General features: G+C 37.9%; 1 protein-coding gene across 1 annotated transcript in view; it reads left to right on the forward strand.

Annotated features, from left to right (window-relative positions):
- Positions 1 to 25,064, forward strand: part of TGFBR3 (transforming growth factor beta receptor 3) — a 106,735-nt gene extending 81,671 nt beyond the window's left edge. Inside the window, exons 8-17 of the mRNA XM_015870365.2 lie at positions 1,013 to 1,202; positions 2,449 to 2,759; positions 3,534 to 3,683; positions 4,655 to 4,786; positions 5,045 to 5,221; positions 8,250 to 8,549; positions 9,383 to 9,500; positions 13,201 to 13,236; positions 15,165 to 15,272; positions 21,251 to 25,064. Of these exons, the coding sequence (XP_015725851.1) occupies positions 1,013 to 1,202; positions 2,449 to 2,759; positions 3,534 to 3,683; positions 4,655 to 4,786; positions 5,045 to 5,221; positions 8,250 to 8,549; positions 9,383 to 9,500; positions 13,201 to 13,236; positions 15,165 to 15,272; positions 21,251 to 21,369 (1,641 nt within the window). The 3' untranslated portion in view covers positions 21,370 to 25,064. The remainder of the gene's footprint in view (positions 1 to 1,012; positions 1,203 to 2,448; positions 2,760 to 3,533; positions 3,684 to 4,654; positions 4,787 to 5,044; positions 5,222 to 8,249; positions 8,550 to 9,382; positions 9,501 to 13,200; positions 13,237 to 15,164; positions 15,273 to 21,250) is intronic.
- The last annotated feature ends 610 nt before the right edge of the window (positions 25,065 to 25,674 follow it).

Raw genomic sequence — 25,674 nt, forward strand, 5'->3', positions numbered from 1 at the left:
CTGGGATAATATTTGTTCAGCTGTCTCATTTTGACAAAAAAAAAAAAAAAAAAAAAGAGAGAGAGAGAGAGAGAGAAAAGTAGAGAGAGAGATCCAGCAAAATTGGGATGAATTGGGATGGCATAGTAATTCCAGCTGGTCAAAGCAGTGTGGTGATACTAAAATGTGTGATAAATCAGAGCCAGATTTGTATTTATTGGAAAATAAAATATTATTTGACCCAAAACAGTAATAAGGCACTGACATTAAGATACTCATTGCTTCCTTTTTGTTTCTACTGTGTTTAGTAGTCTTTGACAACTAGTGACAGAATCCTCAAACCAGATGCTGCGCACCTAAAATTCCCTTTAGCTTCTGTTGTGAAGCTTTGAGTGTTTAAAGAATACAGAATTGGGTCATTAGAAAGAAATGAGGGATAGAGCTAAAGATAAATAATATAGAGCCTCTATAATGGAGAATATAATCATGCATGGAAATTGAAAGTGTGTGCAGTAGATTGAAAGATGTAATCTGCATATAGAAAAAGCAGTTCAGTCACACTGGAGGAGTTGCTGAGTGGGTCATCATGCCCTTTCCTGCAGTGTATTTTCAGCTTGTTATGTAGTTCGTAATAGAATTGTTACAGTGATAATAGTAAAACCGTAAATGTAAGAATAAATTCATGTAACTTTAGCTTTGTGTGTATAAATATTTAAAAATAAGATGTCAAGCACTTAAGGGAAAGTTGAAATGTAATATCAGTGAATATTTTCTATATGCCCCTTTGACATCTAGAAATGCTTGTTATAATATATCCTTCTGACTTGCTTATTTGGACAAGAAAACTTTCTCCATGTGTGCAGCAGTTCTGTTTTTAAGGTGGCAGAGTTTATTTTATTTTATTTCCCAGCTGATTTTGGTTTGCTGTTACTAACAGGGTAAACTTTTTCAACAAAATATGAAATCACTGTCCCTAGTCTATGCTAAGTATCCCTAAATGGTAGTAATGAACCATGTTTTTCTTTGTTTGCAGACATCAAATAGTATTGGTTTTGGAAAGGAAACAGAACGATCCATGACTATGAGTAAATCAGTAATACCCAATATTCCTTCATCACATGAAAGTTTGATCAAGTGGGCATATGAGCATAAATATAGTCCAGTTACTTCCTATACAAAAGCTCCCGTTGCTAACAGATTTCATCTGCAACTTGAACATACAGGTGAGCATAAAGATGTACTTTTATCAAACAGAAGAAATAAAGCTGTCTTCCCAGGTGTATGATACTTCAAAAGGTCCCAATTTTGGGCCATTGTTGTCATGGATTGTGCTATTTTCACTGCTCATTGTAAAGTATGCTGGTTGTATATGTAAATGCTCATTTAAAAGTAAAAATCAAAAACCAAAAAAACGATGGCTTTTTGATTAGAAATTTCCAGACAAATTGTGTTGCATCCTGAAGTGGACTTAAACAGTTATATTTTGTCCAGTTCAGAAGCTTGACCATGCTCAGTGTTCACTGGAATGAGATTTCAGCAGCTGTGTATTTTGTTAGTTAATAAATGCAGGTTTAGCTTTTATCAAAAATACAAACATGTTTCTTTGGACAATTAAATGAAAATTTAAATAGTTGACTGAAAAAACTTGGTTACCTGAAAAATCTGAGTAACTGGAATAAATGCAACCATTTAAAAAAAAAAAATTAAATTATTTGGCCAAAGTCACTGCTGACTTAAATATATCCTGGCTCCCTCAAGCTAGTAGAATTGCATTTCCTTTGGTGAAAGTTCTGAATTTAAGGCCCTAAAAATACCATTTTCTTTTTTGATAAAGTTCATTTTCATGTAAATTTCATCAATTGCACTGTCCTGGTTTACAGATAATTATCTACTTGGGTGAGGTGCTGAAACTTCAATACTGAGCAGTACAGCCTGCAATCCAGGAGATAGTGTTCTCATTTCCTCATCTTAAAGTTAACTCTGATTTAACTTTACTCTGGTTATATAAGTAGTTCCTCAATGGTAGAATTTGCGTTTTCAAGTAATGGAAGAATTCCATAGGCTCATATGACTGACTGATACTTTAGTAGCACTAAACTAGCGTATTTCTTGGATATGATGTTTTCTTTACATTTGTGGTGGCCTTTTGCATACAACAAGGCCCATTCAAAGTCTGTTTTTAACTACTATTGAAGTGTATTTCTAGAAGGGAATAAATATACCAAGATTAAGTGCTTCAGTATCGTTAGTGGATATATACTGTTATATATATATACTGTTAGTGGAGTATACTGTTAGTGGAGGAATTGTGGCTAATAAAGGAGAGTAAAAAGATGATGCTTTGTGGGTGTCTTTCAGAAACTCATTTCTGGATAATATTTTTTTTAATTTTAACTTGAAAGTTCTTCAGTTTTGAATACTTTTAGGAAAAATACCTAATAACCCAATGAACTTTTTTTCTACCTTTAGAAGAGATGAATGATGAAGAAGACCATTCTCTTCCTCCAGAGCTTACAGAACTGCTGCATGGTGCAAAGAATCCTGCATTAAGTGATGGCTTGACTTTTCCTTTTCACATTAATAGAGGAGGACATGACACAGGGGGAGAAGGAATTTTCCCATCCAGGGATTCAGTAGACACATTAATTAATCATGACTTTGAGCATTCCCTCTCAAAACACAAAGAACCTGAGGAAGTTCAAGGCAGTGCTGATGTAGCTCTGTCAATAAAGTGTGATGACAAAGTCATGACAGTGGCTGTAGAAAAAGACTCTCTACAGGTAGGTGTGGTTTCTTATCCTCAAATTTGGGCAGGCTTTTTTGGTCGGATCATTTTATTTGTATTTTGATGAAAAATAAGTAGTTGAAGATCCACAGCAATTTTGACTGTCCTCACCTCCCTCTGCTGTCTTCCCCCCCATAAGTTTGGTGGGGAAAATATACTGTACCTATTCTGTGCCGTAACTCTGTGTCTTGTTTCCTCTTTTCAGTAATACAGCAGTTTGTAGAGGGGTTTCTGATTAAAGCTTACCAGGGTTGATTCTGTAGAATACTGCTGTATTCAACTACTGTTTAGTTTTTAATTTCCATGGTACAAAGAAACTGCTTTTGGTAGCTTTGTAAGATCTGTATAGATCTGTGAAGAGACAGCTAAAGGAATGAAAAGTCAGAGGGTGAAACTGTGTAGTCTGCTGTTACCCATTGTGTGCTATTTTATTCTGTCTTCATCATCTACCAGCTGACAGGTTGCTTGAACCCATTTGCATTGTGGAAAATAGCTTGATACAGACTAAAGCGTTTCTGTTCGAGACCAAATAGAGTTTTTGTCAGTAAATTAATAATGAACCTGTTGTTTCCTTTGTTCCATGTTACACTTATTTCCCATCTGTCAAGTATAACAACATTTTGAGACTGACCTTCCCTGGACATCAGTACAATGAACTTCATTTCCTCTTATCAGTAGTCATGAACAGTATTCTGAGCTACACTTTAAGAAAGGGTCTAACACAATTTCAGTGGAGGTTGCAGACATTTACAAAGCATCTTTGTTTTAGGCAAGCGGCTACACAAGGACTGAACTCTCATTGCTGGATCACTCTTGCAAAGCCAGGATGAATGGTACCCATTTCATTCTGGAGTCTTTGCCGAACAAATGTGGGACTCGGACATCATATATCTTGGACAAGATTGTTTATTTTAACTCTGTGAGTATTCTACAAAGTAGAGCCTTCTTCTCTGCTGCACAGCATAGTGATACAAGAAAGCCACTGTAGTTAGCTTTAGCCTTAGCAGGAAAGAGGCATCCTGACCTTTTCCTGTTGAGCTCAAACCTAGTTGTAGCTACAGTCCCTGTATTCAAGAATTTGTGAAGGCTATACATTCCATCTGACCTTGTGGTCAGATATTATCCTATAGGAAAAAGGAGGATCTGAACTTGCATGCTTTTACAAAATTGCATGGCTGAGCTTTGGGAACCATTTGTACCAGTTTCAAAGAAGTTACATCTACTTTCCCTGTGCAGTTTAGATGTACCCACACTTAAGAAGTAGTATGTTGCTCTAAGAAGGGATAAGAATGAAGTTCTGTGATTGCAGAGAGCAATACAATTTAACTCACACACTGATGTAGAAGAATGATGTAGAAGAATGATTTAACTCACACACTGATGTAGTAGAAATTCAAATTAAAAAACAAAGAAAAGGACATAACTTCTTTTGGTATGCATCTCCAAAAATAAAAATACAGATGTCAGAAGAGAAAAGCCTTTAATGACCCTAAAACTTGCAGTGATTTTTTTGATGTGTGCATCAAGGAAAACTGTAAGTTGTGAAAAATCACTATAGAAAGTCATTTTTTCTAGTCAGTGTTGGTTATAGAAGTACCAGAAATAGAATGGAAATACTGGAATGCTCCTTTAGGTGCCAACACCCAGACCAGCATTTTTTATATCTTTGCTGTTTCTGAATTCTGGAAATAAACTAAGGGCCTTTCACTAAACATAACCTGTGTATTTTAAACAGCTTTGTGCCAAGTGTGTGAGATGTTCTTTCACCATCTTTTAGCTGATGCGTTTCTTTTGGTTTTCGCATTGTTCTGAAGAGAGAAAATAATAACTGTAAAGTGAGAGTGCTCAATTATCATCCAATTTTATGCATTTGCAATATGTTATGTGCAGATTGTCATTCAGCTATCATCACCAGCTGAAGGCAGCAGCTTTGATGATGATGACATGGAATCAGGTGATAATGGATTTCCAGGAGATGCTGACGAGGGAGATGCTACTTTCTCAAGCTGGCCTGAAATAGCGGTATGTTAATCTTGGTTTTGCACCTGACAACTGAGAAAAACCTGTTGTAACAGGTAGCTTGCAAAAATTACATTAATAATATAGCAATTAACTTGTCTTTACCACTTCTCCTTCCACTTCAATTTCTTGTGACCCTGCTGAAGGGTCACACTAAGAGGAATGTGGGAGGGGCATTACTGTGTATGCAAATTTGTCCTTACTGTGCTACCACTTCTAACTCGGGGTGCATTTGTACTTTTATCTTTTTTGTACTTTCAGTTTAATTGCACAATGCACCAGCCAGAGAAAGACTTCTTTAATCCTGCCATGTTCTGGCCTCCTGAGCCACACATCACCAATGTGACCTTCAACATGGAGCTCTACAAAACAGATCTATTCCTTACTCCCTCCCAAGGACTCTTCTCTGTTGCTGAAAATGGGCCAATATACGTAGAGGTAACAAACTGAAAAAGGCTTTCAAGCTAGCAGAAGCATTTTGCAGGGCTGTACAACTGAGCCAAATTTCTGCTTGTTAGTTGAAAGGTCTTATTGTGCAGCTGCTTTAAGCAGATAGTTATGTGCTCTTGGAGTGGTAGAGAACAGAAACTGTGGATTTGATTTTGACTACAAGCAGGACAGTGCTTTTGGTCAACATCAAAAGGTTCTTGCAGAATGCATGAATTTAAATACAGGGTCAGTCTTTTCATAGCTGCTTTACTGTTCAGAATCTAAAAGTAATCTCTAGGATTTTCCATTTTTTTGGTGAAGTCTTCAGGGCTCATTTTATTGGGTAACGTGGTTGAACCTCTTATGAAAGATGTAGGCATGGAAAAAATGGTTCTAAGTGTCTGTCTTTTACATACTGGTGTTCTCAGGTTACAAAGTTAATATAGATTCTGTTCTGTCTCTGATGTACTAACAAACACAGATTTGCTTATGCTAACACACAGCATCTAAGGGTATAAAATAAATGAATCCAGAAGAGTCAGCAGCCATAAGCATAGTGGTTCATTTAGCTCTCGTAGTTGTCACCGCTTTTTCAGCACATTGTGAATCTTTCTCATTCTCTACCCAGTGAAGAGGTTGAGACTTCTTTCGAAAAAGTTCATAAGGATTCATCCTGAAGTAATTATTTAAATGAGTTTCCAAGTCTTTGTAGTATGATACAGGACCAAGACACTGTGTGGTGGAAACAGAAATGTGAATGTGGTACTGGAGCTCCAGATTCCTGTTTCCTCCCATTTGTAGTATCCTCCTCATTGTAGTAACAGTTATTAGAGAAGTTTTCTGCTTCCTTTCTTTGAAGCTTCTGTCTATTTCAGGGTGTCTAGATAGTGGGTGCTCTGTGACAGTCTTATGGTTTTTGTTTTGTTTTGTTTTCCATTTTCTCTAACTTTTTTTGAGAGTAAAATACTGGCTAAACAGTGAAAAGAGTAACACAGAAGCTTTGCCTTTACCATATCCTCAGTGCAAAAACAAAGTCCTTTACATCAGTGAAGCCTTCTCTAAAGAAATCTACTTGTCTCTAACACTCTCATCAGAGATTCTTAGCAAGTAGACTTGGGAATTCTATTTGTGACCTCCAGCTGGTGGTAGTTTATTTTGTGTGTTCTGTAGATGTTTAGTTGACTGTTTTCTGCCTAAAAGACTTTAAACAATGCAATAGTGAAAAGTACTTAAGACAGCTGAAACAAAAAGAAGGTATGTCCTCATCGGTTAAGAATATGTTCATAAAAGACACGTGATTTTTTTTTCATTTGGATAAAACCTTCTGCTTCCTTCAGCAATCTGGGATGAATCCCCTTGGCTCCAAGCTCTTGGAACTGATCTGGTTCTGGAGATGTTTATTCAGACAAATGTGCTGATTTCTTCACCACCTGTCCTGGCAAACCCCCCCCTGCCTTTTTTTTTCACTGTTTCTCCTCCTTGCAGAAGGGAAAATTTGTATCCATTTGGGACTTCTGTGATTTCGTTTCTAACTCACAGACTTTTTTACTTTGTTGTTGTTATTTAAAAAGATAATTAAAATAATTTAAAAAGCAAACAACGCCCCCCACTATTTATGATCAGTAAATTACCTAGGCCTTAATCTGTAAGAGCTCTCTCTGCCTTTTCCTTCTCATGCTAAAGAAACCTTTGGCTTTTTTTTCCCCCAGATTTCATTTTCTTACCTTGTTTTGCTCTTACCTTCTTAGCATAATTCTTTTTGTTTCCTTTAGATATTGTGCATCTTTGTACATACACAACAATGTTTCATAACACTGTAATATACTTGTTCTTCATGTCATGTCTTTTTTTAAACTAATTTACACCATCAGCTTCTTTCCCTATCAATATCAGTGCTTTGATTTTCATTCACCACCCTTATTTCCTGTTCTTTTTATGAGATGCTCTCTCCTGTTTAGTTGTTTCAGCTCATCCTTTAATCTTTGATTACCACTCACATGGTGAAAAAAGGGAAATGCCATTTGTTACTGCACAGCTTAACATCCAAAAATTTCTGTATAGGCCATGGGAAAACATGGAAGGTTCTTACATATACGTGTAGCACATTAAGTAGACATTTAAGTCACATTTCTTATTTCTAAGGAGAAAATTATTTCTCGTTGGAACTGTTTTCATCACATTGTATTAAACGATCCTGTTATTTGTTAAGTCTAGCATGCTTCATTTATTACAAATTCCATTTTTTTTCCTAATTACTCTGTAGCATTTGCTGTCTCTATCCAGACTTCTCTGCTGAAGCATATCAGTGCGTTGCAAGTTGGCAGTTTTAATTATTTTTCATTAAGGAATATCAATTTCAGACTCATAGTTCACAATAAATTAGGGCTTTTTAGTAGACTGCCCACACCCCCCAGTCATGGAATGCCACCCGCGTGTCAGACCTTGACCTCCGCTCTGCCTCTGCATTCCACTCTTGGCTGGGGCTGGGTTCTCTGTTGTAGGTGGCTTTCTTTTCTCTTTCGTTTTTTCTTTTTCTTTTTTTTTTTTTTTCTTTTTTTTTTCTTTTTTTCTTTCCTTTTCTTTTCCATTTGTTTAAATTTTTCTTTTTTCCTTTTTTCTTTTTTTGTCATCAGTAAAGCTTTCAACAAAGATATAGGATTACTAATTGCCTTTCATAGAGTTCTCATGATCTGTCTGGCTGTAAAGGAAGCAGCAACATCTCAAGTTGTAGTCAGCTTCAACCTTCCAACCCCTGCGATTCTATGATCTGGCCTGGATTTATTTGTTTATTTATTTATTTTTAAGATAAGGAGTTGCTGTTGTTATGCGTGGTAATGCTATTGAACAGCTGCTAGTTTTGAAACCATAGATTTTCCTCTCTGTGTGTGACAGCCTACCCTTAACATTTTGCTTTCAAAACAGTTCAACTGGAATGTGGAACTGGATCACTACTTTAAAAAAATGTCAAAAATATAAATGAAATGTGAACTAAAAATGTCATTTTGGAGATCTTACTATGTCTTTCTTTTTATTGCAGGTGTCTGTGACTAAAGCTGACAGATCCTTAGGCTTTGCCATTCAAACGTGCTTTGTTTCCCCATTTTCAAATCCAGATAGAATGTCTGATTACACCATTATAGAAAATATTTGTCCTAAGGATGAGTCTGTTAAATTCTACAGCACTGAGAAGCTGAACTTCCCAATAGCGCATGCGCAGAAGGACAAAAAAAGATTTAGCTTTGTGTTTAAGCCAATATTCAACATCTCACTGCTTTTTCTTCACTGTGAGTTAACGTTGTGTACAAATAAAGAGAAAGATCCCCAAAGACTGCCTAAGGTCAGTACTTTTTGGGTTTTTTAAGTCTAAACCGATTTGGGTAATGCCAAGTTGTGGGTTGTTTTTTTTTAATCTGAACTTTAATCTGTAGAGACCAAGTGGTTTTCTGTTGGATTGATATAATAAACATATTTCTAGGTTCAAGATTTTAATATGAGTTATGATGCTTTAAGATTTGACCACAGAAGTTAGAGTTTCTATTTAAATCTCATTGTTTGGGATAAATAGAAATTGATTTTCATAATGCAAGTGCTTCAGATTTATCCTTTTTATCAGTATGACATAACATCATGGCAAACAACGTTAACTTTATCTTCCAAACTCGTGCATTATACTAGGTAATCTTGCAAGTGTGTTTGAGCTTATCTCAGTACAACTTGCGTAGAAAGTAACTAAGTACTGGCATGTCTGCTACATTTGGGTACTATATCATCTTGTGTGTTCTTATAGCAAATGGTGCTGCACTGCTCTACTGATTCTAAATAATATTCAAATTCTATCACCAAATCACCAAATTTTGCTTTATGATTAATGAATATGGCTTAGGTTTGTTACCAGAGAAAGTGTTTTAAGAACTAAATTTAAATAGTAATGCTCCTATAAATCTTAGAGGATCCTTAATGAATGCAAAGGTTGCATCCTGAACTGTTGCTAGGGATTACTTTTGCCTGTGCATTCTACAGATATTGTTTGGATGTTCTCTTCTATTTTTTTGTAAATAATATTTGATAAAATTTATAATGAGATGGCTGTGCTGCTGGCAGAGCTGGACTGACACACACTGCTGGTGTTTAAGTGACTCTAACCTCGTTCACTTTTCTTTCCATCTGCAGTGTGTTCCTCCTGATGAAGCTTGTACCTCTCTGAATGTGGATATGATCTTAGCCATGATGCATAACAAAAAAACCTTCACCAAGCCTCTTGTAATAACTCATGAAGGAAAGCTAGAAGGTAAGAAAATGGGCTTGACTTGTTTATAGCCACTTGAAGTGGGCTTAATAAAAAAATAAAAGAGCACTCCAAGTATGAAGCATTTTGTAATCTTGTGGTAATACTGTGTCTGTAAGTTGTTATTTGTTTAGACTTTTCCCTGGTAGAAATTATCATGGCAGTTGTTGCCATCTTTTAATGGTCTTTATTGATCCCTAGTATGTGATTTTGCCCGGCATTGAGAACAGAATACCATACCAAGCAACAAAATTGGTTTCAAAAGTGTGAATATATCACTAGTGTTTCCAGCACTTCTTGTTGCCCAGAAATCAATAGCAGTAGTTTGTTCCCTGCTGCATCACTTCTTTATTTGGTCTGTAAATACATATCTAGGAATAACAGCAGTAGAATTACAAGGTGCTGAGATGCTAAAGCCCCAAAAGTTTGTAAAGCAAAGGGGTGGCCACCTTCCACCATGGGAAAGATTGTGTTTTCTTTTGTTGTCTGTTTTTAAACAACAGGAACTGAGAACTATTTCCATTATCATTTAATCTGAAAGTTTTTGGTGAATCTCTAGCTACAGCATTAGTCATGTTTTGGTGTGTTCATAGGAGAAGGTATACATTATCTTTTCCTTTTGTATTACCACAGCGGTTTAATTAGCAGGCTCCAGTGGCTTTATGTGCATATCAACATCATGCAATTGTGTACAAAAGCTGTTTGAACTTTTGGAATGCTTTTCAGGTAATGTCAAAGGATGGGGATAAGAAATCCTTTAACCTCCATTGTTCAGTGTGAGATTTTTAGTTTTCAAACATTTTTTAGTACCATAAAGCATTGCTACAGGACTTAAAGAAAAGTGTTCCTATTTAATCCTACAAGACAGCTTATGATTTGTTTTACAAGTTTCCTGTTAATACAGATCAAATCCACAACGAATTAAAAGCAAGTAATTGATCTGTTGATGCGATAAAGCTAAATCTGTACTTTGGGCCTGTGCTCTTTCGTTTTACAAAGCTCCCACTTTTTCATTTGCTTTTTTATTGGAGATGAGTAAATCCTCCAACTGAAGTTCATCTTTCAATAAATGGACTTATACTCTGAGCTCTCTTGCCCTTCTAATGTGTGGAGCATTGTGTGCAGCTCCCGTCTCGGACTGCGCTCAGAATGTTGCCTTTGTGAGAGGCACAAGGTCTTAGTGTGCAAAGATGAGCTAAATTTATAAAGATTAGTTGCAAGACAACGACGTGATAGAGTATTTTGTTGTATTGTGGGTGATTTGGTCTAATTGTAGGATGTTCCATGGAAATCTCTTCCAGCATATCACAGCTTTCAGATGTAATACAAAGTGGCACATTAACAACGTAGCTTTGTTGGTATGCAGTTGTTCTGCAGTGAATCAAATGACCCCTTTCTAAAAGTAAAGAGCAATGCCTCTAACTGAGATTTGGAGAATAAGTCACATTGCATTACTGAACCAGAGAATTTATGTCTCAGAGGTGGTGTTCAAAATTTTCCTTCACATGAACAGGGCAGCTTTCATTGTTGCAGACCATATTATGAGTTACTGCTATTGCAGCTGCTCTGTAAGCCAAGTGAAGGAGTCATGTGCTTGACATTTCAAAAGCCTTAGCAAACTAAACATTGCAAAGGTATTTTTTTCTTCAGGCTTGATCTTACAATTGTCATTTACTCTAGTAGAAATCCCAACTGTCTTATCCGTATGAGACTAATTACTTCTCTCTTACTAATGTTACTACAGTTCTATACTGACTCAGTTACATATAGTGTTATGGTAGATCTCTGTGGAAGTGTCTCAAAGCTTCATGTCATGTTCTTTTTGTATGCATTATTGCCTTTTAATGTGTCTTGCCCTGATTCAGTGAATGGCATATAGCTATAGCCATTTATATGCTTGAAAATATTGGCTCTCCTGTTGAAACAGTCTACCAACTTAATTGTTCAGTTTTTTTGGCATGTATGGAAAGTTTAGATTGTTATTTCAGCAAAAGGAGGGTGAGCTGAACAGCTGACAGGAGTCTCCATTCTGAAAAAGTATAGAGCATCATGATAGTGTTTAAAAGCCAGTAGCTGCATTTACTGAGCTTTAAGGATTCCATTTGCTCCTGTGTTGCTCTGAGCAACCCACATTAAAATAACATGGAAGAAATGGATCAGTGGAGAGAATTGGTAACAAGCTACATAACCTATTGTTAATTAGTGGACTTTATATTCTCTGTGCAGGGGCCAATAGAAAAAGGAATGTGGAAAATTACTTCTCCTCTTATCTTGGGAGGCATGTTGTTGGCGCTTAGGATATGCCAGTAGAGAATTTAGACAATCAGATATTGCCTTTAGCTGTGTTTGTACTGTGGATTGCTCCCTGGTTTCAGTCCAGCCTTCCTCACAAGTGTTACATTCAGTTACATGTGAACAAGTTCCCCCAGACCCACTTTTCTCACCTGTTTCCTACTATCTTGCCCAGAGTGATCTGGAGGAGATAACCATGCGTTAGAACAACTGAATGTTTAAGCATAAAGTGCTATTTGGAAATTATAGGCACATGTGTCTGAGAGTGTAATGCCCTTATAGGATATTGCTGTCAGTTTAGTGCTGCCGCTTGAGTTTAAGAAGCTAGAAAAACTGGCTTGGTTTAAGAACACTTCAAATAAATAACAGTTGTTTTCAGGGTTTTTTTGCACCATTGTTTATGTTATGTTACACATGCACTTGGTTTGTTTTTCGGTCCCTAAAGATATAAAAAATAAGTATTGGGGCACTGTCTTAACAAATCCTTTTACAGCTATTGCACTGAACACCCTCAAATATAGCCAGAATTTAAACAAGAACCTTAGGTTACTGGGCAGTACAGAAACAAACTCTGCAGCTAACCAAACAAAGACTTAGATCTGAAGCCAGGATCTCTGGCTCTTCTGCTTGAGGTGGCATTTTTGGAGAAAGATAAGAGGAGCCAGTTAAGCAAAAGAAGAGAAAATTCTTCATTTCTCAACATGTATTTACTTAATCACTTTCTGCTACATGCTGATAATGATGATGATAATGCCAAGAATAATAACTTTGGATTAATAGCTATGATCTTTGATTTCCTGTATGTATTTAAACCAAACCAAACAACCCACCACCACTAAAAAAGCCCAACTAAACAACACTCAAGACAGAATACCAAGTAGGACTTAACGTGTGGATCAACGCATATTCATGCATGAACAAGTGGATATTTTACCATAGTAGTGACTTTTTTCTTTAAAGATGATAGTCAGTTATTGCTTTGGTTTGATTTTCATGATTTAGCATGCTGGTTTTTAGCATCTTATGTTTGTGACTGGTCAGTAGCCAGATGAATGTAATCACTTTAGGACAGACCTTGTAATCTATGTTCATTTAGGAGCTCCTTATACGAATTAACCAGACTTACTGCAGGTTAAAACTGATGATACGTGGGTGGGAAGTTCTAATGTAGTTGCCACCATATCACACTTTGCATGAATGTAGTTCATGCTATAATGTTTTTCTGAGGAATGATCAATACATGAAAGGAATTTTTCTAGACTGAGCAAGATTTGGACTGGTTTTCCTGAAGTTTTTGGTTTCAAAGATTACCATTAATGTATTTCTGCTTGATCAGATCCTGCAGTTTACTTTTACAGTTTGAAGGCTCTTTGCAAAACTTTCTAATTTTTTTTTATTTGTTTTAAAACAGATTCTTCTCTTCCAAAATCAACTGTGAGGCAACCGTGTAAGTATATATAGTATACTTATATGTGCTTAATATATATAGCATATACATGTGAAAATTGAATTTGGGAAAACGATACTTAGAATTTGAGTCTTAATGATTTCATTTGCCAATGTGTGTTATTTCCCCCAACTCTGTTAAGGCTACCACTTCCCAATACAAGAGCTTCAGCAGCAATGCCACCTTAAGGACTTCCTGTATCCTATTGCAAGCCTCACTTCTACATTGCTCTGCGATTGCTCACATCCTCAATTACTCTGGCACCAACATTCATAGGCCATGCTCTAGATGAGATCACTGAATTGATGTGGATTCATTTATTTGTTTATATCCTGATGTCTTGGTATAGTGAATTTTACTTTTCATCATGGTCAGTGACTGACCCTGGAGAGGGAGAAAGAGGGAAGAAGTGGCACTAGGAAGTGAGAACAGACAGGAATGTGAAGGTGATTTGCAGCTAAAATCAGTGATGAATGGAGAAGAGAGGAAGTTAGAAGAGGAAGTGTTTTTTTCCCTTCTATTTCTGTCCCCATAGTTTTGGGACTGAATTTACAAATTACAAAGGTAATGAAAAATTATGCTTCTACTGCATGAGCTTCTAGATGATTTACTCCTCTTCACTAAGTCTTCTCAGAGGTGAGTATATGGGGCTGGTGCCTCATGGAAGAAGAACATTTGAGTTTAGGAAGTCCTTTTCTGTTTTGCATTTAAAAATGGCCAAGTGCCAACAAAGGAATTAGAAATAGTCCCATATTAGAAATGGGAGAAAAGCCTTCTAAGCCACTATCCATCTAGTTTTGCACATGCAAACTTGGTCACAGGCACTCAGGCCCTTTCCAACAGGAACAGGAGATGACATTTTGTCAGAATGGGAATGGCACTGAGGATCTCAGGAGCTGGTGGGCTGAGGGTTGTCTATGGGGATGTCTGTTGAATGCAGGAACACGTGTAGTTATTTCTGAAGTAAGGGTGTTGGTTGTGTTTTAAGAACTGGAATTCTCCTGAAGGATGCTACTGAGAAGATCTAGTCATTTCATTTCCCAGCCAGTTTAGTCAGTAAAATGTTATTTGCTGGCCTAAGCCACTCTGTGTACTGGGAGACATTAAAAATATTGAAACTAGAAATCCATTTTGTAAGAAAAGATTTCCCCCAAATGGTTGATGAGAGAATGTTGTTGAAGCATTTCTAATCACCAAGAAGAAAAAGAAAAGCTGGAAGCTTTTTTGATGTTCAGCTCTGGGGCATTGTATCAAGGAACCAGATGCTGTTACCCTTGAAATGGTGCTGCAAAATTAGCTCTCCCCTAGAAAGTGATCTTGTGTGTATGGTGGGGGGAGTGTTCTATTTCTGTGTTCTGGAATTAATTTTAGTTATTGTTTTTCACATTTGGCAATCTTTTCAATTGTTTCTATTTATGTTTTTGCTGACTTTTTGTTGGCATCTCTTTCCTCTTAACAGCAGTTCCGTTCTCCACCTAGAATTCAGGCTGAACTTGTAGGAGATGTAGAGAAAAGTTTGCTTGAATATTGGGTCATTTAAATTAAAATAATATTTTGCTAAAAATCTCTGCCTTTGTGAAACACACTTTTAAGATAAGTGGATATTTAATTAAAAGCAACTTATTAAGGGCCAACTGAAAATGCTTAATTTTTGCAATGTGTTCCACATTTGGGTGTGCTTGAGCTGAAGCTTTGCTTTGTGATGTGGAACAGTTGGTTGGACTGAAGCCAGTCTCCAAAAGCATCATTTTTATTTCCTTGATGCTAATCTGCTACACTGTTCCTTAAAATGGTGCTTAATTAACTATGAACCTCAACTAAACAGAAAAACCTAAACTACTTTTTCCATGAAAGCTTAAGGGCAATTGTTGTTAAACATGACTTGTCATGACAAAATTAAAAGCCCTTACTGTGTGTTTGCCTTTTAGCTGTGTTCTATGGCTTGGACACTCTTACCGTCGTGGGCATTGCATTTGCAGCATTTGTCATTGGAGCCCTGCTAACAGGAGCGCTGTGGTTTATCTACTCTCACACAGGTAAGCATATGAGCTCTTAGTGACCTCAGCATAGATAATACTGCAGGAAATGCCATGTGGTATGTATGAGTCCTTGCAATGAGGGGGGGAAAGCGAGTTAGCAATAGCCATCTTGCCCTTGTTTCTCACTCGCTGTTCTCTGTGAGCAACTCCTTGCAGGAGCCTGTTGTTATTTACGTGTAGGTTGGCATCTGCCCTTCCTTAAAACGACATATTATGTGTTGTGAAAATATGTTATTTTTATAAAATCTTAAATGGAAGTCTTGAAAATTCACGTGAGATCTTGAAAGTAAAACTGAGATTTCCTGGGCTGTGCATTATCATTAGTAGCATCTCTGTTTCAAATTGGCATATCTGTTAATGTATCCCTTTTGGTTCACACACTACTTTTTCTAAATTATTTGTTGTCTTGTTTTTCTTTTAAGTTACTAGATTAATGTGACTCAAGATGTGATGTGATCAGTGGACAAAATGACTGAGAGAATACACTATTTGCTTTGACATTTCCTGAATATAACTAGACTTGAAAATGTTTCTCTTGATTACATAGAAATTTTGCCCCAGCCATTTATTTCTCTGTTCATCAACTGTTGCACAAGATGGTAGAAATAATGGGTAATCTCATTTAATTTAACCCAAGCAAGTAACCAAAAAGTGCCTGAAATTGATGCATCTCTTAAGTGTGGCTAATTTTTCAGCATCTCCTTATACTTCTTTCCATACTATGAGTTAGCAGAAATGCAACGCCATAAGAAGCAGAGTTTGTGTAGGGAGCTCTCTATTTTGTGGCTTAAAAGATTGGTCAGTGATAAGGCCTTGCTTTGGGGTATGGGATCTTGGCTGCCTGTGGATTATTGAGTATCTCAGGATCCCTACAGGATGCCGGACTCCCAACTTCTTTCATTTTTGACACTGAAAGACCCTGTCAAGATCTCTAGGAAGTGGGGATAATGTGAGGTCATTTACTCCAAACCCAGGAGCCCTAGGATTGTCCCATAGCACATTATAGGGTATTGTGGGGTTTTATCTGCATTTAAAACTTTATGGAAGCTACATAAGTTAAAGAATCTGGCCCTGTCAGGTCAGAGCTCATGTAAATATTATGACCCAGGAGCTTATGTTAATTTGGAAAAAAATCTGTTTTATTTCCAGTTGACATTACAACAACTTAGTGTAAGCATTTTAATACTTCCCAATGCATCAGCTGTGTATGAAGCTTGTTTGGAATTCAGAGACAAATATGGAAACTGTAAATGTTGGGATCATGAGTATAAACAGTATTACCCTGCCCCATGTACTAATGAAACATTATGCAAAAAAACTAAGTGTAATTAGGGTGGGTAAATAGGAGATAATTTCCAAATAGGTAACAATTACTAACAAAAACAGTAAAACAGTTGCTAAATTAATATTGTTGGTTCTGTATTTGTGAAAATTGAGGTTCTGTTCATACACAGGATCAACTGTAGGCACATGTTGTATATCAGTACTAAAGGAACACTCAGAAGCAACATGATAAATCCTTCAGTAACAGCAAGACTTGGACCAATCCCATTAAAACTATTACATTAACAAAGTACATCAGTCATAGTTATCATGTAAAAGTAGTGAAGAAGACAGCTGCTCTTGACTTTGTGTTTAAGAGATGAAAGTAAATGGAGAAAAAGGCCTGAAAGAGAGAAGAAATAACTTAGAAAAGAAGAAAAAGTAAGGAGACACTGTAACTGGTCAGACCAGAGAATCTCAGCAGTGAGAAGAGAAAATTATCTAAGATGATAACTGGGTTGGTTTTTGAAAGTGAGCCTATGTTCCTGCACATGTGATTTTTCTGTGCATAACAACTTGTATCTACCAAGCAGAACTTCAGCAGAGTACAGTGGAGGCTCTGGCAGGGACAGTCTCATAGGACAACTGCTGTGACAGAGAAGATAATCCAGCTGCAGTGGAAACATTTGAGAGTTGACTGCAGACTTATAAAAACAAGGAGGAAAAACAAGTTATCTAAATATCATCTACAGAGTGGCTGTCTTTTGCTGTTGCAGAATTCACCCTCTGTTGTATCGCTCTTTAAAAATCTCATCTTCTGTTGCAAGTAATACTGAGTTTCTATCTAACCTAGACCAAAAATGAAAAATGAGTTAACTCCAAAGTTTTATATTACAGTGATACTCAGAGAATGGAGAAAAGCTACTGCTGACTGAGAATGCCAGCAAGAGATTTCCACCAAAACCATCAAAACAGTGCTTTAAAATTGTGTGTGGCTCTCTGAAACAATTCAGTTTGGAGTACAGTTGTTCTAAGGCACACAGATAGTAAAGGAGGAGAAGAGAGAAGCTATGCTTATAACCTTGGAGGAGGAATTTTAGCCCACCTTTCTGCAAAAGAACTCCCTACTTTTGATCCTTTGTCCAGTTGATTAAAGGCCTTTAAAAGCAACTGACAGCAGTATTATTTCTGACTGAGAGGGCTCAAGAACAAGGGGAAAGCAGGAGAGACTTGCTACAATTAAATGAAGAAACAAAAATTCTTGCAAAGCGTGCAGTTTCATGAGCCCTTCAAAATTAGCCACATAAATATCTATCAAGAGTCTGTCTTAATGGGAATAATTGGCTATGTTTAGGAAACAACATGCACAAGTCTGTAAGTTAATGAGGCTGCCAAACCTATACCCAAAGGTGTAAATAGAAAGCTGTTACACGGAATGTCAATCATTTCATTCTCTAAGGAAGTGCTTTTTTCTGCTTCAGACAGTGCTGCATGTTGACAGGATAGAATGTTCTAAAATCTGAGAAGTTAAATGTGTTTCTCCTCCCCCACTTCTCTTTTTTCTTTTTTTTTCTTTTTTTTATGGGATCTGATTTAAAATAAACTGACATAGCAACCAATTATATTTGGCAGATGGAGATAGAAAAGCAAACATTCAGACTTCCTGGACAGGGAGTACAACTGGCAGCTTTCCTAAGTGTGAATAATAAAGTGCATGTTGTCGCGCTTGGATGAGTAAAAGCTTGTTTACTGTCAATAGACATGTCCATTTTGAGTAGTCCTGGTTCAGTAACGTTGGATACATTAAGCTGCTTACTAGAGGGCAGATGGGGAATGCCTCTTTAGCAATAATTTACATTTCTTTAAATCAATTTTGTGAATATTCTGTAAAAGTACCGTGCTGCAGCTTTGCTGGCTGTATAGGAAAAATCAGCCTGTCCAAGTACAGTCGTTGGTCTGTGTTTGTAACATCACAGTGACAAAGTTTCTTTTCTTCCGGTCTTTGAAAATGTATTCTGCAGCTGATTGGGGTGTATGGGAGCTGCCAATAATGCTCGAGATGAGGCACTGAAGGGGAAATGAATTCCAGAGGGAGATGCCAGTGAGGGAAGGGGCTGCCATCCTGAACTGAAGTGCCTGCAGGACGCTTCCTAGAGGAACTGAAAGAAGCAGATAGGGATTATAGGGATTGCAGGGAGGCCGACATGGTGCCTGTCAATTTTCTGTAAAGACAACAATACATGCTTAGCTTATAAATGAATTTCTGGTTAAATACATCCAGATTGCTCTGACACGCTGACGCAGAGCTGTGTAACTGTGTGGTTTGTAAGTGGGAGACAGCGGGGGGAGGCAGGGGCCCCACTAGGGGAGCCCAACCAGAGCAGCCTCCTCTAGCGCTGCCAGCTGGGGTTAGCCCTTCGCTGCCTTCTGATGATTTTCCTTCTCTTGTTTTGTCTTAGTGAAAGGGAGTTTGTTTATTCCTGCCTCTGTAAATATACCCTTTTGTACGAAGGAAGGAGGCCTTATACGCAAACAACTGGAGGAGAAGGGAGCAGCTAGGAGTGGGAAGCTATCCAAATGAAGCTTATGAAAGTCTTTACAGTATGGTAACACAAAGCACTGATTTGATGCAGCTTATTCTGATGAGTTACAAAAGCTGTTTCTAATGCAAGTTAGGGGTGAAACAGATTTTATGCCCAGATGGCTGGGGCTGGATTCTGACTTGTTGCCTGTAAGCAGAAATCTGCATTTTACTGATGACCTATGTGAATTTTTCTTACACTGTGGAGAACAGAATCAAAATCTGCTCACAAAAACCAAGGCTGTACTTCGTGTCTGTGAGGATGAGACTGACCCTCCCACTCAACATTTCATTGGCCTCCTGGGCAATGCATGTTAGTGGTTCTGTTGTTTTTTTTTCTTTCCCTTCTGCCTTCCCCGTCCCAAGAGCAGCGGGGTGCAAGGCAGGTCTGTGTGCTCCAGGGCTGTGCCGGGGCTTACAGCTGTGGCTGCAGCACAAGCTTGCAGTGACCCCAGCAATTCCCATTACAAAGAATGCTTGCAGCCTCTGCTGTGAGATATCCTCAGACCTCCCTTGTTCAGAGTAGACTCTGAAAGTTCTGCAGCCAGCAGAAGTGTGTTTTCTTCATCCATTGGAAGTCTGTTGGCTTTGGCCTGAGATGCAACATCTTAAGCACACGCAGCCCCAGGGGTCCCTTCCAGAGAAGCACAGGATGCTAGAAGTGAGGGCATGGAGTGTGCCATGAGACACCTATAGGAGAGCCTGTCCTTGTTCTGTGACCCTGTTACTGAAGTGCTTGCTCTGAGCAGGAAAGAAGAAGAATTGAACCTTTCTTGAGCTACTGACAGACCTCGCCTGTGGGATCAGATAGCCTTGGGCAGCAGTCAAGGCAGGAGGTCTGCAGCTCTCCTAAACTCATGAGGCTGGAGATCCAACAGTCTTTGGCTCTTCCTGATTGTTCCTGCCCATGATCCAGCAAAATATTTCCTTCTTGCAACTTTGCTTGGAGAGTGATTGTGTACTGCTGTCTGCTGTGGGTTGTTCCATGGCTTCGTATGGCAATTACTTCTGTTACTGTGCTGAGGTCTCTGACTTAACCTCCAGACAATGACTATAGAATCATAGAATGGTTCAGGTTGGAAGGGAGCACAAAGATAGTCTAGTTCCAGCCCCCTGCCATTGTAAACCATATAAACATCATTTTCACATCTGTTCTAAAGAGGTTATTTTGTAATATTGCTACAAATGAGGTTGCAATAGTGAGTACCAAAACTTTAAAATAAATAACTGGGACTTAAAAAAAAATATATATATATATATATATATATATAATTATGATTTCCTGTGTGGCCTCAATGTGATATTTTGGGCATTTACTTTATGACACAGTGCAGTAAGAGCTGGATTTCTTCCAGAGGATCCCTGCCACATGTGCAGAAGGGACATGAAGTTGAGCCAGAACGAAATCTAGGCTTTACCAGGAGTCATAAATCTGGCTTTAACTCCTGAGTGCTTGATTTGGCAATCCAGATAACAAAGGGCTTTTAATTTATTGTCAATAAACAATTTACAAGAAGTGTTGAGGCTTGTTCTCACTGAGTTGTAAGTGCTGCACATACTGTGGCAGCTGTAAGGGAACTTCCTACATCTTATGTTCGGAGTACATCAAGTTGAGATTGCAGCAAAGCCTGTTGGTTTTTTACACCAGGAAAATGGATCATGTCTCAGGATATGTGGCATCCTGCTGACTGATGAACTTTGTCTTCAGCTCCAGCTTCTCAGTTATAGCAAACGCGCTGCTCTGTGAACTGGCGTTGGAACAAAAGTCTGCATTTAACTGGCCTTTCTCCATATAACAGAAAAAGCTATGAAGTTGTCTGAATCACGTAACGAAACACACTTGAGTGATGGCTGACAACAGAAGGTGGGCAGTGTCCATCTTGGCCATTTCCATCTGCTGCTTTTACAGTGATTAAGAAAACAACAGTCTTATTTTTTTCCTATGTACATAGTGATGCTAAGGTAACATAGTAGCATCTTCAGGAGTACTCTGAGATCTGTCACCCAAAACATTAGTTGTATGGAAATAAAAGCCACCAGAAGAGGAAGACTGGGAAGGAATGGAATCTGTAACAACTAACATTTTCCATTTCTCTTCCTCATCTCCTTTTTGCTCTCCCTTTTCCCTCAGGGGAGGCAGCTGGAAGACGGCAGGTCCCTACATCCCCACCAGCCTCTGAGAACAGCAGCGCAGCGCACAGCATTGGCAGCACGCAGAGCACTCCTTGTTCCAGCAGCAGTACAACCTAACTGTGGGGACAGCAACACTGAGGAACAGCATAGGAGTGCGGAGGTTCAAAGGACTGTGTGTTGTTGACATCAGCATTTTAATGCTCAAAGTTTGGTTCCTTTATGAAAACGTGAGGATGGATTGTTCTACAGGAAAAAAAAAAAAAAAAGAAAAAAAAAAAGACTGATTTTCTTTTGGGGAAGCCACTATGTGTATGTGTGTGTAATGTGTGTGTACACGTGCACACAATGCGTGGGTAAGCACAGCCTTTTGAATCTACAGCGTGTTATGCTACATGTGACAAAGCTACTAACGTTACAGTACTGCAACCTGTTCTAGGGGTCTCTGGGCCCTCAATGTGAAATCTTTGCCAGTTTGGAAAAATGCTGCTTTGTCTATATGACTATTTTTTTTCCCTAAACCGTCTCATTGACACAAGGTATTCATTAAGGGAATTCAAAAAATAAGCAGAACAAAAATTATCTTAGGTCAAAAGATTTCTATTTGTCTATAGCAAGAAAGCCTGAAGGTCAAATCTCTTTGGTTAATAACATGTTATTACTTCAGCTGTGTTAGCAACTTATGAGTAACCTTTGTTTTGTTAAGCTTACAGCTACAGCATCTCATTTGCTTTTCTGTTGTGTTTGCAGCTTCAGGTTTATTCCAGTTATTTCTGTTTTAATACATGTTCATTTGGTAATTGGAGAAGAGCACGCTCTAACATTCCCTTTCCTCTTTTCCAGGCCAAAGCTCTTTAATAAGAGATTCTTAATCCGCTATACCAAATACAAACACACACAAACAGTAAGATAAGAAATTTTCTTGTGCACTAGTATAAATGTGTGTGTACATTTAATGGCAGTGTCCTTATACAAACAGATGTATATCTGAATCCAAACCTGTTATTTCAACAACTGCAAAATTAGCTCAGCATTCCTTCCATATGTAAAACATAAAATGCATAGATATGAAACAACTGTCTCGTTGGTTCATAATGGGTAGATAGAAGAGATAAAAAAGGTGGTGGTTCTACTCCTTTAGCTTCCTTCAAATTCCCTTTGAAATAAGAGATGATTTTGAGAGGGCACAGAGAATGTGCGGTAAAGCCTATTGTTTTTGTAAAATGCCACCTATGAAACTAAGCTATTCTCTTAAGATAAGTGTGCAGTTGTTTGTGCCAAACCATTGTATGAAGATTGAAATTTGATAGTCCCAAAGAAGCGTTGAGATGCAGAAAGCACAAGAAGGTACTGATTGTCTCAGTGATTTTTTTTTTAGCGAATTGCCATGGCTTGACCCTTGACTAGATGCCAAATGAGAAGAAACAATAAGTGATTTTTTTAATGTGTGATTCTTTGACTGTTATGTTGCCACTTTGTAATTTTAATGTGTCCTACTGATCCTTCTCCTTTAGGGAAAAATGAGCGTTGTTTTCCTCTGAAAAAGGGGTAACTAACTTTCATAGATTTTAGTAAAGATTACCTGTGTTTTGCAAGAGGAGAAGGGAATTGATTACACTAGAGTGATAGCCTGCTCTGTAGTCTGAGCTGCAGATTTCTTTTGCTGATTCTACACTTGTGCCTTGCTGATGTGAGGGTGGTCAAAGTGCAAGATATGCAATGGATGTTAAGCGCCCAGAGTTGGGTAGAAGAATATTGCTCAATTTGAATCTAATTTGTTACTGATCCTGCAAACATTCATGCCTGTGGGTAGCTACATGCATCATCATCTTGATAGTACATGAACATGCTCAGCTCTGCAACTTATTGGTATTCTCAGAGTCATTAGAGACATCCAGTGCATACAGTTATGCATGTGAAAAGTGTTTTATGTTACCAGGCCAGTAAGTAGTCCTGGAGACATCGGCAGGAGTTGTCATGCAAGTGTAGCTGTACCCATGCACGGGAGTATGCAGGATTGGTTCTGATAAGAGGTATCAGGAGGATGAAGGTGCTACCTGTGTGGTCAAAAAGAAAGTGCTTTGTCTAACCTTCAGCAGAATGTATTGTAAAAGCATATTCTATGTGTAAAGTCTTTAAAGATGTCTTCAAAGAAGACTAGAGTCTTTAAGTTCAATCATAGCTATATTTTACTACATTAAATTTGTGTATAAAGATATATTTAAATGTTTTAGATAAATGTAAGTTACTCTATATGAAATGTTTAATTTCAGTTACTGTGAAATTTACATACTCTGTAAATTCTTTCCTTGTTTTAACCCTTTCCTTCAGATATTTTTATTGAGTAGTTTCTCATAAGAAGTTTTAGATTTGGTTGTTGGGAGGGATGGGTTAAAAACTTTTATGTAAAATAGATAACTTTATATTTTTGAGAGAAATGTGCTGCATTAACAATGTTTTTATAAAAAAAATACTCTAATTTTAAAGTGATGTAGAGATTTATATTTACTGTTGGATAAACCAAAAATATATGAAGTTCAAAGATTCAATTTATTCGCTTTGATTTCAAATATTTTAGTTAATCAAACGTGGTATAGTTAGCTGTTTAATTCAGAAATTTTAATCAATCTGAATTAATTGGCTGTTCAAGGTTACCAAAAATACATGGAATTCTTTAGCAGATGGAAGAGGCATTTCTGATTCGAGAGAACTAAAATGGACCTTCCAAGTTAATAGCTTTATTGCAAAAAACCTACAGTGCTTTCCAGCAGCTGGTAAGTTGCCTGTGATTCAGAGTACTGATACACCTGTAAGCTCTGCTTTTATAACAGCCATTCATATCTACTGCAAGTTTCTGTGCTTGGTGTGGCAAGCTATCTGAATGTATGACTGCAAAGTCACTCATTCCCAAGTCCATTGAACGTGGGCTTGTCACTCTGAATTTCTTGGGGCAAATATCTGCCTATTGTGGAGAGCTACCAGAACACCTCTGTACCACTGATGTCCCAAAAGCAGGGCTTCAGGGGGGCTGGCCACATGCTGGCTCATCACAGTAGTAGCTTCTAGCCTAACCAAATTTACTCCAAAGGAACTTCTTATGCAAGAATGGGAGGACTGGGCTTAAAAGGGACACCTTTTCTCTGAAAGCTATCAGTAACATACTTAAACTCCAAACCGTACTGCTTGTTCTGACATTCGCTGCCTAATCACTAACCTGTTAGAGCCTTTGGTGTTGGACATTACTATATTGATGTTTCAAGAAGTCAGAGCTTTATGTGTTAGAATGTTTTTGTAGTGTTTTCCTAATGGAAATGGATTTTCCAAAATGTCTGTAGATGTTGGTGATTGTAAACTGTCCCCTGCCTTTTTCTAGCCATTTCTTGTATGTATGTACCATTCTTTTTGTTACGTATATCTACCTCACGCTTCACAAGAAGACTATACTGTTGGTTGTGCTGACAGCCCTTCCTGTGAGGTGACTGATCTGCCATGTTGTTGTTCATCATTTTGGGGATGTTCATGGAGTTAACAATGTTTTGCTGCCATGTACCTACCAGTTCCATGCAGTATTCTCACATTTAAATAAATAAGTATATTTCTTTAGGATCCAAATGCCAGGTTTTTTTAAAATCAAAGAACATTAGAAATGTACTTGCTAATACCTGTGGCCAGTCAGAACACCCCATTTGTACTACACATTATGTTCAGTATTGCAGAGACTTGTGGAAAGTGCTTAGTTGTACAGTTTTGATAACCACAGTTTCATGTCATCTTAGTCTCTTGTGCACAATAAAGTATATATCAATTTATTAACAGTTGATGCTGTGATTTATTTATTTGAAGCAACTGATACCAACAGACTGTGAAGAACAGTTGACTGAGATCTGTGTTACTGCCTTTTTCCTCCTCTTCCATAAACTTCAGTGAGAATTGTGTGTTAGGGAAGGATTTGACTTTGTCATATTTTTCCTTTTCTCCATTCTCTGTTCTTTCACTCAGTGACTTTGGTTGTCTACTCAGTATCATGGCTGCTTGCAGAAGGCAGCAGACGTATTTAGTTGAATGCTGCCATTTTTCACTCCAAGTCCAAAGTTCAGATCCTGCAGGTGTTCAGTTGTTGTATATTGTGACGTGTCCCAAGTCCTACTCTGCACAAAGCCTGCCTTGAGAACAGCCAAAACCAAGGGTCAGCTAAGAGTCCTCCCTCTGAAGCAGCATGGTTCCTTAAGTATGTTGTACACTTAACTGCAAGTACACTGAGGATGAGCAAACAAGACCAAGCTGTATTTTCATTACTGAGGGGTCGTGCTCTGCTAGAGCAGATAGCTTGGTAAAGTGCCAGCAGGGCAAGGATTTGGATGTTTACTATCCTAGTTATTGCTTTGTTTCCTGTATTTCATGTGCAAAATATTCTTTATGGGCAGT

Source organism: Coturnix japonica, chromosome 8 (genome assembly GCF_001577835.2).
Source record: "Coturnix japonica isolate 7356 chromosome 8, Coturnix japonica 2.1, whole genome shotgun sequence".
Taxonomy (NCBI): Eukaryota; Metazoa; Chordata; class Aves; order Galliformes; family Phasianidae; genus Coturnix; species Coturnix japonica.